Source organism: Aythya marila (genome assembly GCF_965140915.1).
Source record: "Aythya marila genome assembly, contig: HAP1_HAP1_SCAFFOLD_60, whole genome shotgun sequence".
NCBI lineage: Eukaryota > Metazoa > Chordata > Aves > Anseriformes > Anatidae > Aythya > Aythya marila.
This window is the reverse complement of record NW_028137676.1, coordinates 1-13,635: the sequence shown is the minus strand read 5'-3', so window position 1 is coordinate 13,635 and position 13,635 is coordinate 1. Positions and strand designations below refer to the sequence as shown.

The 13,635-nt window shown below is 68.1% G+C and overlaps 3 protein-coding genes across 5 annotated transcripts; 2 read left to right on the top strand and 1 right to left on the bottom strand.

The window, feature by feature from the left end:
• Window positions 1-248: 248 nt before the first annotated feature.
• Window positions 249-7,758, top strand: GANAB (glucosidase II alpha subunit). 2 transcript variants are annotated; one of them, XM_082785068.1, is made up of 25 exons: window positions 249-290; window positions 1,038-1,139; window positions 1,228-1,336; window positions 1,427-1,554; window positions 1,646-1,825; window positions 2,098-2,163; window positions 2,413-2,506; window positions 2,589-2,664; window positions 2,761-2,857; window positions 2,947-3,127; window positions 3,561-3,714; window positions 4,187-4,422; window positions 4,516-4,642; window positions 4,720-4,799; window positions 4,904-5,047; window positions 5,232-5,328; window positions 5,426-5,527; window positions 5,621-5,864; window positions 6,008-6,072; window positions 6,162-6,238; window positions 6,328-6,402; window positions 6,479-6,592; window positions 6,667-6,779; window positions 6,879-6,979; window positions 7,071-7,758. In XM_082785068.1, the coding sequence occupies exons 1-25, from the start codon at window positions 271-273 to the stop codon at window positions 7,178-7,180; spliced, it is 2,892 nt and encodes a 963-aa protein (XP_082641194.1). In that variant the 5' UTR covers window positions 249-270; the 3' UTR covers window positions 7,181-7,758. The 2 variants fall into 2 exon arrangements, with proteins under 2 accessions (XP_082641194.1, XP_082641195.1); XM_082785069.1 differs by lacking the exon at window positions 2,098-2,163.
• Window positions 7,759-7,883: 125 nt separating this feature from the next.
• B3GAT3 (beta-1,3-glucuronyltransferase 3) lies at window positions 7,884-10,966 on the top strand. Of its 2 annotated transcripts, none has more exons than XM_082785066.1 (6): window positions 7,884-7,999; window positions 8,620-8,715; window positions 8,801-8,972; window positions 9,416-9,746; window positions 10,007-10,297; window positions 10,728-10,966. In XM_082785066.1, exons 2-6 carry the CDS (start codon window positions 8,637-8,639, stop codon window positions 10,824-10,826), a joined length of 972 nt encoding a protein of 323 aa, XP_082641192.1. In that variant the 5' UTR covers window positions 7,884-7,999; window positions 8,620-8,636; the 3' UTR covers window positions 10,827-10,966. The 2 variants fall into 2 exon arrangements, with proteins under 2 accessions (XP_082641192.1, XP_082641193.1); XM_082785067.1 differs by lacking the exon at window positions 7,884-7,999 and adding an exon at window positions 8,051-8,082.
• On the bottom strand, window positions 10,873-13,236 carry LOC309890648 (zinc finger protein 541-like; the record flags this gene model as incomplete). The annotated part of the gene is made up of 10 exons (XM_082785070.1): window positions 10,873-11,278; window positions 11,534-11,583; window positions 11,722-11,799; window positions 11,920-12,008; window positions 12,111-12,186; window positions 12,285-12,388; window positions 12,475-12,617; window positions 12,706-12,910; window positions 13,028-13,128; window positions 13,217-13,236. The coding sequence occupies 10 exons, from the start codon at window positions 13,234-13,236 to the stop codon at window positions 11,008-11,010; spliced, it is 1,137 nt and encodes a 378-aa protein (XP_082641196.1). The 3' UTR covers window positions 10,873-11,007.
• Window positions 13,237-13,635: the final 399 nt, after the last annotated feature.

Below are 13,635 nucleotides of genomic sequence, written 5' to 3'. Positions count from 1 at the left end.
GCGGCTTTACCTCGCGTTCATTGGTTGGCCGCTCCCCTCCCTCCGGCCGCGCCTACCGCGCTCTCTGATCGGCTCCCTCTCCCGCCTTTCAACCCCCCGCGCGCCAATCACGGGGCAGCGTGGGCGGGGCTTCGCTCCCCGGGCGACCAGGTGCGCCCGGGGCGGGGCGGGAGCGCGCTCCCGGGGGAGGGGCGGGGCTCCGCGCAGCCAATGGCGTGCGGCGGCGTGGGGGGGCCGGGGGGCGGGGTCAAGGGTCAGCCCTCAGCCAAGATGGCGGCGGCGCCGGGGAGGTGAGCGCGCGGCGGGGGGGGGCGGGCGGCCGCTCCCCCCCCCCCTTCCCAGTGTGAGACCCCCCCCAGGACCCCCCCCGGGACCCCCCCAGCCCCTCACCGGGCGGGTCCCGGCGCCACGGGGCCCTCGGGGCGAGGCCCGGGACCAGGCCGAGTCCCCGCGGCTCGGTCCCCGCTCCCCCTCCGGGCACGTTGGGGCCCCCCCGGCCCGGCCCCGGTTATGCCCAGGCCCCCCCAGTCCACCCCCGGTGTCTCCCGGCCCCCCCTTGGTCCGGCCCCTGTTACTCTAAGACCCCCCCGGGTTACATCCGGACCCCCCCGATCCAGCCCCGGTTGCTCCAAGACCCCTCCAGCCCCCTCCCGTTTGCTCCCAGATCCCCCAGTTACACCCAGACCCCCCCAATCCAGCCCCGGTTGTACCCGGACCACCCTGGTCTGGCTCCGGTTCCACCCAGACCCCCCCGGTAACACACAGCCCCCCCCGATTGCAGCCCCGATTGCTCCAAGACCCCCCCCCAACCCCCTCCCAGTTGCTCCCAGACCCCGCCGGTTCCAATCGGAGTCCCCACGTTACACACAGACCCCCCCCAGTCCATCCCCGGTTTTTCCCGGACCCCCCCGGTGTGGCCCCTGGTATTCCAAGACCCCCCCCGGTTACATCCGACCCCCCCAGCCCCCTCCCGGTTCTATTAACCCCCCCCCCCGTTCTCCCCCCGGTAACGGCCGTGCCCTTTGCCCCGTCCCCAGGCAGCGCCCGGCACCGCTGCTGCTCTGGGCCCTCCTCCTTGGGGCCGCGCTGGCCGTGGACCGCAGCAACTTCAAGACATGCGAGCAGAGCTCCTTCTGCAGGTGGGTGCCTCCCCGGGCCACCAATTCCTTATCGGGGGGGTCCCGTTGGGGCTGTGCCCCCCCCACACCCTCCCGTTTTCCCGTGCAGGCGGCAGCGCAGCCTCCAGCCCGGCCGCTCCCCGTACCGAGCCCTCCTCGAGTCGCTGCAGCTCGGCCCCGGCGCCGCCACCCTGCAGCTGGTCAACGAGGCCACCAAGGTGCGTGCGGGGCTTGGGGGGGGTTAATTAATTAATTTTAAGCCAGGGGCACTCAGTGAGGCCCCCCCCATGCTGATTTTGCCCCCCTAGGTGCCGCTGCTGCTGGAGCTGTCGGGGCTGCGGGAGAACACCACGCGCATCCGCATCCGGGAGCTGCACCCCCTGCGGCCCCGCTTCGAGGTGCCCGACGTGCTGCTGGGCGAGCCGCAGCCCGAGCCGTGAGTCCTGCACCTCCCCAGCAAGGGAATTTCAGAGCCGGGGGGGCACTGCCATGACCCTCCCGGGTGTTTTTTTTTCTTTCCCTGTTAGGCTGACGGTGACGGGGCGCGAGGAGGGGAGCCTGGAGCTGGCGCTGGGCCCCGGCGGGCACCGGCTGCTGCTGACGGCGAAACCTTTCCGCATGGACCTGCTGCGGGGCCGCCAGCTGCTGGCCAGCATCAACGCCCGCGGGCTGCTCGTCTTTGAGCACCTCCGCCCCCGCCCCGGCTCGTGAGTACGCTGGGGGGGGGCTACACCCATTTTTAGCCCCCCCCCCCGGTGGGATTTGGGGAGCTCCTCCAGCTCCCGGCTCCCTCCTGGTGTAGATAAACCCCAGGGTTCGGGTGTGGGGGGGTGAAAATCAAGGAGGGGGGCCATAAATTGGGGGGGGGGGCTGCGGGCGCTGACTCTCGCTGTGTTTCTGTTTCTGGCTGCGCTGTTTTTTGCCCCCCCCTCACACCCGCCCCAACGCCGCCCCCCCCCCTTCCTCGTGCGCCCCCCAGTTTCTCGGATAAAGTTAGTAGCTCGCTCGGGAGCTTGTGGGATAAGCTCAGGAGCCTGTTCTATAGGTAATTCCGTGGCTGCTGCTGCTGTTCTGCCCCCCCCCCGCCCCAAATTTCCCTCCCTCACCCCAAAAATCCCCCCCCACCTTCATGTGGCCCCTCTCAGGGGCTGCATCCTGACCCCCCCACCCACCCCTGTGGTTTCGGGCTCCCCCCTCCCTTCCCACGGGTTAGTGAGCATCCCCGCTGTGTGTGTGTGTGCACGAGTGCCCCCCCCAAGGGGAAAAAAACCCAAAACGGGTCCATGTTCCCCAGTGACCCCCCCAAAGAGCCAGCAGAGGAGGAGGCAGCCGCCGAGGGGCAGGAGGGAGGCGAAGGGACGGAGAACGCCGACAGCCAGAGCGAGAAGGTGCTGTGGGGGCACTTTTTATGGGGTGGGGGGCTTTTTATGAGGTGGGGAGGCTTTTTCTGATGCTGTTGCCCCCCCCCAGCCCGCAGAGGAGGCTGCAGAGGAGCCAGGCTCGTGGGAGGAGACCTTCAAGACGCACACGGACTCCAAACCCAACGGTGAGGGCGGCGCCAGAGGGCCGTAGCGACCCCCCCCTTATTATGGGGGCCTCTGTGGGGTGGGGCCGTCCTTAATTCCCCCCCCCACCCCCCCAGGCCCCACGTCGGTGGGGCTGGACTTCTCCCTGCCGGGTTTCGAGCACGTCTACGGCATCCCCGAGCACGCCGACAACCTGCGGCTGCGCACCACTGAGTGAGTTTGGGGGAAATTTTGTTTTTTTGGGGGGGAGAGGGGGGTAAGGTGCTGCGGGGGGGGGATGCTGACAGCCTGCCCTCCCGCAGGGGGGGGGACCCCTACCGCCTCTACAACCTGGACGTCTTCCAGTACGAGCTCTACAACCCCATGGCTCTCTACGGCTCCGTCCCCCTGCTGCTGGCCCACAGCGCCCGCAGCACCCTTGGCCTCTTCTGGCTCAACGCTGCCGAGACCTGGGTGGACATCAGCTCCAACACGGCCGGCAAGGTCAGCCCCCAAACTCTTTTTTGGGGGGGTTCCCCAAGCCCCAAGGGCACCCTAAGGGCCACTGGAGAGCCCTTAGGGGATCCCGAGCACTGCACTGACCCCAGGGCATCCCCCAGGGGGGGCCCAATAACCACAGGAGAGCCCCAAAGGGACCATGGGTCCCACGAGGCATCCCCTAAAGGGACCCCAAGCACCATGGAGCAGCACTAAGGTCCCCTGGAGCACCCCAAGGACAACAGGGCAGCACCAAGGGGACCCCGGGTCCCACAGGACAGCCTCAAAAGGACCCTGAGCGCCATGGGGCAGCCCCGCAGGGACCCCAAGCCGTAAAGGGATCCTAGCGTTCACTGAAGAGCTCCTAGGGGACCCCGAGCACCACAGGGCATCCCCCAGGGTGACCCCCCCTGAAGGTTTTGTGCCCCCCCATTTGCAGACGATGTTTGGGAAGCTGCTGGACTACATGCAGGGGGGCGGCGAGACGCCGCAGACCGACGTGCGCTGGATGTCGGAGAGCGGCATCATCGACGTCTTCCTGCTGCTCGGCCCCACGCCCGCCGCCGTGGCGGGGCAGTACGCCGCCCTCACCGGTACCGGGGGGGGCTGGGTCGTGGTTTTGGGGGGCTAGTTCAGCTTCTGGGGGTTAGATCATGTTTTGTGGGGGGCTAGGTTGTGTTTTTGGGGGGCTAAGTCACTTTTTTAGGGGTTAGATTGGTTTTTGGGAGGGCTAGGTCAGCTTTTGGGGGACTTGGGTCGTGTTTTTGAGGGCTGGGTAGTGGTTTTGGGGGGTCTGGGTAGTGTTTTGGGGGGGCTGGGTCATGTTTTTCAGGGGTTAGATCAGTAAAATCAGGGTTTTTAGGGGGTTAGGTCGGGTTTTGAGGGGTCGGGTCAGGTTTTTGGGGGTTTAGGTCAAGGTTCGGGGGGTGAAATCAGGGTTTTGGCGGGGTTAAGTCAGGTTTTGGGGGATCAGGTCAGTTTTTTTGGGGGGTTTAGGTCAGTTTTTGGTGCGTTAAGTCAATTCTTGGGGTCTTTATCGATCTGGGGGGTGCTCTCTCGCCGCAGGCACCCAGGCGCTGCCGCCGCTCTTCGCCCTGGGCTACCACCAGAGCCGCTGGAACTACAACGACGAGGAGGACGTGGCGGCGGTGGAGCGGGGCTTCGAGGAGCACGCCATCCCCTGCGACGTGCTCTGGCTCGACATCGAGCACGCCGACGGCAAGCGCTACTTCACCTGGGACCCCAGCAAGTTCCCCCAGCCCCGCGCCATGCTCGAGCGCCTGGCCGCCAAGAAACGCAAGGTTTGGGATCCCCCCATGGATTTGGGGGACCTGGGGGGGGTTTGGGGGACCCTCCTGGGTGTCCTACGGTGATTTTTGGGGTGCCCCCCGCAGATGGTGAGCATCGTGGACCCGCACATCAAGGTGGACAGCGCCTACCGCGTGCACAGCGAGCTGCGTGCCCGCGGCTTCTACGTCAAGACCAAGGACGGCGGCGACTACGAGGGGTGGTGCTGGCCGGGTGAGGGGGGCTGAGGGGCTTGGGGGGGTCCCTGGGGGGTGCGGGGTGTCTTGTTAACGCCCCCCCTCCGTCACCAGGCTCGGCGGCGTACCCCGACTTCACCAACCCCGAGATGCGCGCCTGGTGGGCCTCCATGTTCGCCTACGACCAGTACGAGGTGGGAGCGGCCCCCTCACCCTGTGACCCCCTAAAACATCACCGTAACCCCCCCCAAAATGTCACCGTGAACCCCCAAATCATCACCGTGTCCCCCCCCCAAAGGGCTCGACCGAGAACCTCTTCACCTGGAACGACATGAACGAGCCCTCGGTCTTCAGCGGCCCCGAGGTGACGATGCACAAGGACGCCGTGCACCACGGCGGCTGGGAGCACCGCGACCTCCACAACCTCTACGGCTTCTACGTGGTGAGCCCGCGCCCCCCCCACCGTCAGGACCCCCCCCAAAGCTCCCTGGGGCTCCCCAACCCCCTTTTCTCTCCCCTGACCCCCTTTTCCCCTCCCAAACGCCCTCTTTCTCCACTCAACCCCTCTTTCCCTCCCCCCAACCCCTTTTTTCCCCCCCGACCCCTTTTTTCCTCCCCCCCCCCAGCAAATGGCAACGGCCGAGGGGCAGATCAAGCGCTCGGGCGGGCGGCAGCGCCCCTTCGTGCTGAGCCGAGCCTTCTTCGCCGGCTCCCAGCGCTACGGTGAGGATCAGGACGAAGCGGGGACCCCCTTGCGCCCCCCACCACCCCATTTCCCCCCCCCACAAGAACCTCCCGGACCTCTTTTTCCCCCAAAAAGGTGCCGTGTGGACGGGTGACAACGCGGCCGAGTGGGAGCACCTGAAGATTTCCATCCCCATGTGCCTGAGCTTCGGGCTGGCCGGCCTCTCCTTCTGCGGCGGTGAGCAGCTTGGCTATTTATTTGGGGCAGGGACATTTTGGGGGTGCTCAGCACCATTTTAGGACCCCCCCGAGCCTTTTTCCATCCCCGCAGCCGACGTGGGGGGGTTCTTCAAGAACCCGGAGCCGGAGCTGCTGGTGCGCTGGTACCAGGCGGGCGCCTTCCAGCCCTTTTTCCGCGCCCACGCCCACCTGGACACGGTGCGGCGCGAGCCCTGGCTTTTTGGGGAGGAGAACGCGGCGCTGATCCGCGCCGCCCTGCGCCACCGCTACGCCCTGCTGCCCTTCTGGTACACCGCCTTCTACCGCTGCCACCGCCACGGACTGCCCGTCATGAGGTGAGGCGGGGGACCCCAAATTGTCCCGCTCTGCCCTGAAATTGCCCCACAACTCTCCCATTTCCTCCCCATTTCTTCCCCAAATTGCTCTGCCCCGAAATCCACCCCAAAACTCCCCCGTTTACCCCCATTTCCCCCCCCAGGCCCCTCTGGATGGAGTACCCTGAGGACACCACCACCTTCGCCATGGACGACCAGTACCTAATTGGTGAGTGGCGCCCCCCCAGGACCCCCCCACCCATCCCAGGACCCCCCCCCCTTGGTTCTGAGCCCCCCCCTTTTTCCCCCCCCCTCCAGACAGGGCTCTCCTCGTGCACCCCGTGACGGAGCAGGGCGCCCGCGGCGTGCAGGTCTATCTGCCTGGCAAGGGAGAGGTGAGCTGGAGAGGGCTGGGGGGGCACTTCCAGTGGTGTTTATTTTTGCTGGGGGGGGGCACATCTTCACCCTATAACTCTGCCCCCAGGTGTGGTACGACATCGCCTCCCACCAGAAGCACCACGCGCCCCAGACCCTCTACGTGCCCGTGACCATGAGCAGCGTGCGTGGTGCCGGGGCTTTGGGGGGGGTCCCAGAGAGGCTGGGGGGAGCTAAAATTTCCTCTGCCCCCCCCCCAGATCCCCGTCTACCAGCGCGGCGGCACTGTGGTGCCGCGGCAGGACCGCGTGCGGCGCTCCACCGAGTGCATGAAGGGCGATCCCTTCACCCTCTACGTGGCCCTGAGCCCCCAGGTGAGCCCAGCGCCGCGGGGGGGGCTCCCCAAAACCCCCCAGGAGCCCCCCCCTGATCCCCCCAACCCCCCCAGGGCACGGCTGAAGGTGACCTCTTCCTGGATGACGGGCAGAGCTTTGACTACGCCACGGCCGCGCGCTACCTCCACCGCCGCTTCACCTTCGCCGGCAACACGCTGACAGCCAGGTAGCCCCCCCAAAAAGCCCCCCCTTGGCCCCCCCCCGCGTTGTGGGGGCGCCCCTCTCCATGCCTTTCGTCTCTGTGTCCCCCCCTCCCCTCCTCCAGCTCTGCGGACCCCCGGGGCAGCTTCGAGACTCCGGCGTGGGTGGAGCGCGTGGTGATCCTCGGCGCGGGGAAGCCGGCGGCCGTGGTGCTGCGTCCCGCAGGTGAGTAGGGGGACACGGGGAGGTTTGGGGGGGGGTCCTGGGGCTGTTGTGCCCCCCCCTCACCCCGTTTTGCGCTCCCCCCTCCCCACAGCCGGCCCCGAGACTCGCCTCGACTTCCAGCACGACGCGGAGACCTCCGTCCTCACCCTGCGCAAGCCGGGGGTCCCCATCGGCGCTGACTGGGCCATCATCCTGCGATAATGCAGGGGGGGGGCTGCTGTGAGACGGGGGGGGCTCCCCCCCCCCCTCCTCTGAGCCCCCCTCGCCCCCCCCTTGCTGCCGCAGGGTTGTTTTGGGGGCTTGGAGGTGGGGGGGGCTGCTGCTGATCCCCCCTCCCTCCGGTTGCCCCCCCCCCTCACAATTTGAGGCGGGAGGGGGGAGCGGGGCCGGGCTGGTGGGGGCTGGGGACCAAGACTGTGAGCCCCCCCCAGCCCTGAGCCCCCCCCAGCCCCACAACTCCCCCCCAAATCCCCCCCCTGTGACCCCAGCAACACCTCCTCCCCTTCCCCTCCCCCCCCCTTTTTTTCCTTGCCCTCCCCCCCCCCTTTTTCTGTGCCCTCCCCCCCTTTCTGCCCCCCCCTTCCCCCCAGCTGCTGGGGGGGGCAGCAGGGGGTGGGGGGAGGCCCCTCCCCTCGCCCTCTCCCCCAATGCTGGGGGAGGGGGGAGGGAGGGCAAAAGCAAGCCCCCACCCCCTTCTCTTCCGGTTGAGGGGCAAGGGGGTGGCCGTGGGGCGCAGCCCCCGCGCGGATTTTGATAAAACACGAATTAAAAAACGGAAAAAAAACGGGAAAAGTGACTGTTTTCTTTTGGGGGGGGCGGGGAACTATTGCGCTGGGGGTGGCGGTGCCGGATGGGCTCGTTTAGGGGACGGACCGCGGCCGGAAGTAGCGGCCGGAGGGTACCGGGGTAGGGCCGGAAGAGCCGGCCCGGCCCGGCCCGGCCCGGCGGAGGCTGCGCGGCCCCGGCCCGGTTCCGGTCCCCGAGGTCCCGGTTCCGGTCCCCGGCCCCGCCCCCGCCGCGGTGAGTTCCGGTGGCTCCGCGGCTGCCCCTCCCCCCCCCCCCCCCGCGGTCTCCATGGCAACGGCGCCACGTCCGCACGGCCCGTGGGCACCGGGACTGGGAGCACTGGGAGGGACTGGGACGGACCGGGACGGGCTGGGGGGGACTGGGGGCAACTGGAGGGGACGGGGATGGACTGGGAACATAACGGGGGGGACTGGGACATACTGGGGGGGGGACTGGGATGTACTGGGGGTGACTGGGATTTACTTAGGGGGACTGGGATGGACTGGGGACATAACGGGGGGGACTGAGACATACTGGGGGGCAACTGGGATGTACTGGAGGGGACTGGGATGGACTGGGGATATAATGGGGGGGACTGGGATTTACTTGGAGGAACTGGGATGGGTTGGGGGCTACTGGGAGGGACTGGGACAGATGTGGGGGGGCAATTGGGATGAACTGGGGGGGCTGGTGCTGCCCCCCCTGAATCTTTGCACCTTGGGGGGGAACTGGGGGCCACTGGTCCATACTGGGAGGAACCGGGAAGGCGCTGGGGGCTGCAGGGCCACCCCCCCACCCCCCTGCCCCCCCAGGAACCCCCTCAGCCCCCCCAATTTTTTTTTTGCCCCCCCCAGTTCCCCCCCCCCCGGCCATGCTGAGGCTGAAGCACGTCTTCCTCGTCTACTTCGTGGTGTCACTGCTGGGGTTGCTCTGCGCCCTGCTGCAGCTCGGTGAGAGCCTGGGGGGGGCCACAACCCTCCTCATCCCCCCCTTTCATTAATTAACCCCCCCTCTTTAATTTTTGCCCCCCCTCAGGGCAGCCCTGTGACTGCTCCCGGCTGCTGCAGGGCGCTGAGCGGCGCCTGGCCCAGCTCCAGGCCCAGCTGCGGCACGGGGCTGGGGGGGGGGGGCCCAAAACGGGAGGGGGGCCCGAGACCGGGGGGGCCCCGCTGCCGACCATCTACGTGGTGACTCCCACCTACGCCAGGTGAGAGCAGGGGGCGTTGATTTGCCCCCCCCGGGGCTATTAACCCCCCCCCAGACACTTTATTCTCTCCTCCAGACACTTTATTCCCCCCCCCCGGATATTTTATCCCTCCCCCATTACATTTTATCCCCCCCCAGACATTTTATTCCCTTCCCATGCTGATTTCCCCCCCCCTTTTCCATGTATTCCCCCCCCCGATACCTATTCCCTCCCCCTCATTTTATTACCCCCCCCCATTATATTTTCCCCCCCCCAGGACATTTTATCCCCCCCCCTTTGCTATTCACCCCCTCCAGAACATTTTATCCCCTTCCCCTGCTCTTTTTCCTCTCTCTTTTCCTCTCATCCCCCCCCCTATTTCTTCTCTGCACCCCCCCTAATTTATCCCCTACCCCCTCCCTTACATCTTTAGCCCCCCCCTAACATTTTTCTGCCCCCCCCAGGCCGGTGCAGAAGGCCGAGCTGGTTCGCCTGTCCCAGACCCTGCTGCACGTGCGGGCGCTGCACTGGGTGGTGGTGGAGGACGCCCCCGCCCCCACCGCCCTGGTGGGGGGGCTGCTGGCGGCCAGCGGGGTGCCCTTCACCCACCTGCACGCCCCCACCCCCCCCGAAATCCGACGCCGCCCCGGGGACCCCCCCTGGCTGCGCCCCCGCGGCGTGGAGCAGCGCAACCGGGCCCTGCAGTGGCTGCGGGACACGCGCCCCCCCGGCGAGGCGGCCGTGGTCTACTTCGCCGACGACGACAACACCTACAGCCTGCGGCTCTTCGAGGAGGTACGGCCCCCCCCGGGCCCCCCCCAAAATCCTCAGACTCCCCCGGGACTCCTAAGCCCCTCCTGGAACTCCTCAGAACCTCCCCAAGCCCCTTGTTTCCCCCCTTAACCCCCCCCAAAGCCCCTTTTACCCCCCCTTTCCCCCCTTAACCCCCCTCTAACCCCCCCCAAGCCCCTTATTTCCCCCCTTAACCCCCCCACACACCCCCCAAAGCCCCTTTTACCCCAACCTCTGACCCCCCAACCCCTCTCCCCCCGCAGATGCGCAGCACCCAGGGGGTGTCCGTCTGGCCGGTGGGGCTGGTGGGGGGGCTGCGTTTCGAGCGGCCGCTGGTGGCGGGGGGGCGGGTGGTGGGCTTCCACACGGCCTGGAAGCCCGAGCGCCCCTTCCCCCTGGACATGGCCGGCTTCGCCGTCGCCCTCCCCCTGCTCCGCGCCCGCCCCGCCGCCCGCTTCGACCCCGCCGCCGAGCGCGGGTACCTGGAGAGCAGCCTCCTGGGGGGGCTCGTCACCCCCGCCCAGCTGGAGCCCAAGGCCGACAACTGCACGCAGGTTGGGGGGGGCCTGGGGTCCTTTGGGGGGGGCTGAGATCCTTTGGGGGGGGCCTGGGGAGTGTAGGTGGGACCTAGGGTGGGTCCTGAGCCCCCTTTGGGGGTCCTGAGCCCCTTTGGGTGGGTCCTGGGGGTCTCAGGAGTGCCATACTGTGGGGTTCTGGGGGTTCTGGGGGGGCCCTGGGCCTCCTGGGGGAGTCCTGGGATGTGTAGGGGGGTCCTGGGGAGCCTAGAGGGGTCCTGGAGGGGGTGCTGAGCCCCTTTGGGGGGGTCATGAGCCCTTTGGGGGGGGATCCTGAACCCCTTGGGGTGGTCCTGTGAAGCCTGGGGGTCCCCTAGGGCTGCGGGGTGGGGGTTTGCGAGCCCCCGCCCCCCAGTTTGGCTGACGGGGGGGAGTCTTTTTGTCTTTTTTTTTGTGCCCCCCCCCCCAGGTGCTGGTGTGGCACACGCGCACCGAGAAGCCCAAACTGCGGCAGGAGGAGCAGCTGCAGCGCCAGGGCCGCGGCTCCGACCCCCGCATCGAGGTGTGAGGGGGCCCCCCCCTCAAATTGGGCCCCCCCCCTCAAATTTGGGGCCTCCCCCCTTTGTCTGGGGACCCCCCAAGGACACGCAGGATCCTACAACCAAAGGGGGGTGGGGCGTTGGATGCGGGGCCACACGGCTTTTATTTATGGGGGGGGGCTTCAAATTGCGCCCTCCCCTTCCCCCTCTTCACAGGGGGCCCCCCCAGCGCCCCCCCCCCTCCTCTGCAATAAATTCTCCTCCTCCAGCCTTGGCTGTGTCTGGGGGGGGCCCGGCCCACCCGGGACCCCCACCCCATGGCGGGGGGCTCGCGGCCGCGGGGGGGGGCACAGCGGTGAGGGCCCCCCCCAGGGCAGGAGCCCAGGGGGGGGGCAGGATGAGGGGGGGGGGGGCCCCCCAGCCCTCCTGCTGCCGGTGGATCTTCATGTGGGCGTTGCGGCTCTTGATTTTGGGGAAGATCCTGGGGGAAACGGGGGCGCTGAGGGAGAGCGGGGGGTCTGCCCCCCCCCCAGCCCCTTCTGGGCCCCCCCAGCCCATTTTGCCCCCCCCCCAACCCTTTTCTGCCTCCCCCAGACCCTTTTGCCCCCCCTATCAACCCTTTTGGGGCCACCCAGTCCCTTTTGTCCCCCCCAGACCCCTTTTGCCCCCCCCCCCATACCTTTTCAGCCCCCCCGAGCCCCATTTGCCCCCCCAAAACCCTTTTGCCCCCCCCTACTTTCCGCAGAGCTTGCAGGGGAACCGTGCGCCGAGACCCTCGGGCACCACCTGGGGAAACACAGACAGGAGAGAGGGGGTCCTGACCCCCCCCAGGTGCTCCGGGGGGGGTCCCCGGCACCCTTGAGTGTTCCGGGGGTGTCCCCTGAGCCCCCCCAATTTGCTGGGCGCCCCCAACCCCCCCCATACCTGCCTGCGCCCCCTCCCCATCCGCGCCTTGTGCAGGTAGTAGAACTCCACGCACTGCGTCGTCCGCTTGGAGGGTACCTTGGGGGGGGGGGGGGAGCAGGCATTTTTGGGGTGCCCTCAGGAAATCTGGGTGGGTTTATACCATGGGGGGGTGTTTATAGCATGGGGGGGCGATTTATGGCACGGGGGGGGCCTCACCGCCCGCTGGATGCGCCCAAAATCCTTCCCGTGCCGCGCCAGCGCCTGGGCGAAGAGGCGCCGCTCACGGGGGCTCCAGGAGTCGCTGCCTGCCGGGGAGGGGGGGGCTCTTTGTGGGTGCTGGGGGGGGGCCACAAGCCCCAGGACCCCCCCCAAGACCCCCCCCACGAGACAACGAGCCCCCCCCTCACCAGCATAGTGGTACCCAGCCAGTGGGTGCGCCTCGGGCCAGGCCGGCGTCCCCAGCAGCAGCAGCTCCAGGGCTCCCTTTTTTTTTGGGGGGGGGGCAGAGAAATTTAGGGTGAGGTTGGGGTTTTTTTTTGAGCGGGGGGGGCCACCCCAGACCCCCCCCCTCCCCACCTTACCGTCAGGCTGCCGCTGGCACGGGCCAGGCAGTGCAGGGCCAGCTCGGTGTTGGTGCCCCCCCCCGGCACAGCGCTTGAGCAAGATAGGGCCAGGAGCATCTCCACTGGGGGGGAGGGGGCACAATTAGGGTGCTGCCCCCCCCTCGGAAGCCCCCCCCCCCCAAATTTTAGGGTGCGGGGGGGGCCTCACCTTGCCGCTGGGTTGCGGGGTCCCCCTCCAACCCGGGCCAGGGGCTCCAGGCCAGCGTTGCCCCCCTCGGGGGTGGGGGGCTCCGGGCGCAGCCCCCCAGCTCCGGCACGGCCGCCTGGAAGCCAGAGCCCACGTTGATTTGCCTGGGGGGGGGGCACAAAAAAAAATCAAGATGCCCCCCCCCCCAAAAAAAATAATAATAACCCCCGCCCCTTCATTTTCCCCACTCACGGAACTTTGAGGCGCAGGGGGTCTGGGGAGCCGGGGGGGCTGCGCGCCCCCCCGTGGAGCTCAGACCCCCGAAAAGCCCCGGCCCCGAGCGCCCCGGGTCCAGCATGGGGGGGGGCCGGTAGCGGAGAGGCCCCCCCCCGAGACTGAGGCGACTCCGGTAAAGCGGGGGGGGGTGGCTCTGTGAGGGGGGGGGCGCTGGGGGGACCTGGGGGGGGGGGGAGAGAGAAGGGTCATGAGGGTGACCTGTGCACCCCCCCCCCCAATTTCTCCCCCCCGCGTTGTGCCCCCCCCCCTTGTGCCCCCCCCCCATTGCTGCTCTCACCTCGGGGGGGGCCGCCCCCCCCACCCAGGGGGGGCCCAGCTCGCAGCCCCCCAACGCCGGCCATGGGGGAAGGCGGCAAAGGGGGGATAATGCTCAGGGTCCTGGGGGAGGGGGGGGGCCATGGGTGAGATTTTTTTGGGGGGGGGTCCTGTGGGTGCCCCCCCCTAAAAAAAAAGGACCCGGCCTCACCTGGGGGCACCGCGCCCCATCGGGAGCCCATGGGGGTCCCACGAAGCCGTCGCTCCCCCCCAGGCCCTGCAGGGCTGCAAGAATAGGGTGACCCCCCCCCCAAAAAAAAGACCCCCCCCAAAAAAAGATCCCCCCAATAAAAAAAAGCCCTCCACAATAATAAAAGACCCTCCCAATAAAAGAGCCCCCCCACAATAAAAAGACCCCCCACAATAAATAAAAGACCCCCCCAATTAAAAAAAAGCCCCTCCCCAATAAAGAGCCTCCCCTGCACTCACCTGGGCCCTGGAAGGCTCCGGGGGGGGCGCAGGGGGGGGGCTGCAGGTCCTGGTAGAGGCAGGCGGGGGGGGCTCCTCGAGGGGGGGCCCCCCCCGAAGGGCAGGTAGGGAGGGGGGGGGGCCCCCCTCCCCCCTCCCCCC

Bases quoted from the DNA above. Each gene is read 5' to 3' on its own strand.
- GANAB (XM_082785068.1), top strand. From the start codon at position 271: ATGGCGGCGGCGCCGGGGAG. The intron at 1,337-1,426 runs GTGCGTGCGGGG...TTGCCCCCCTAG, and splicing joins TGGTCAACGAGGCCACCAAG to GTGCCGCTGCTGCTGGAGCT. The intron at 6,593-6,666 runs GTGAGCCCAGCG...CAACCCCCCCAG, and splicing joins ACGTGGCCCTGAGCCCCCAG to GGCACGGCTGAAGGTGACCT.
- B3GAT3 (XM_082785066.1), top strand. From the start codon at position 8,637: ATGCTGAGGCTGAAGCACGTCTTCCTCGTCTACTTCGTGGTGTCACTG. The intron at 8,716-8,800 runs GTGAGAGCCTGG...GCCCCCCCTCAG, and splicing joins CTGCGCCCTGCTGCAGCTCG to GGCAGCCCTGTGACTGCTCC. The intron at 9,747-10,006 runs GTACGGCCCCCC...CTCCCCCCGCAG, and splicing joins GCCTGCGGCTCTTCGAGGAG to ATGCGCAGCACCCAGGGGGT.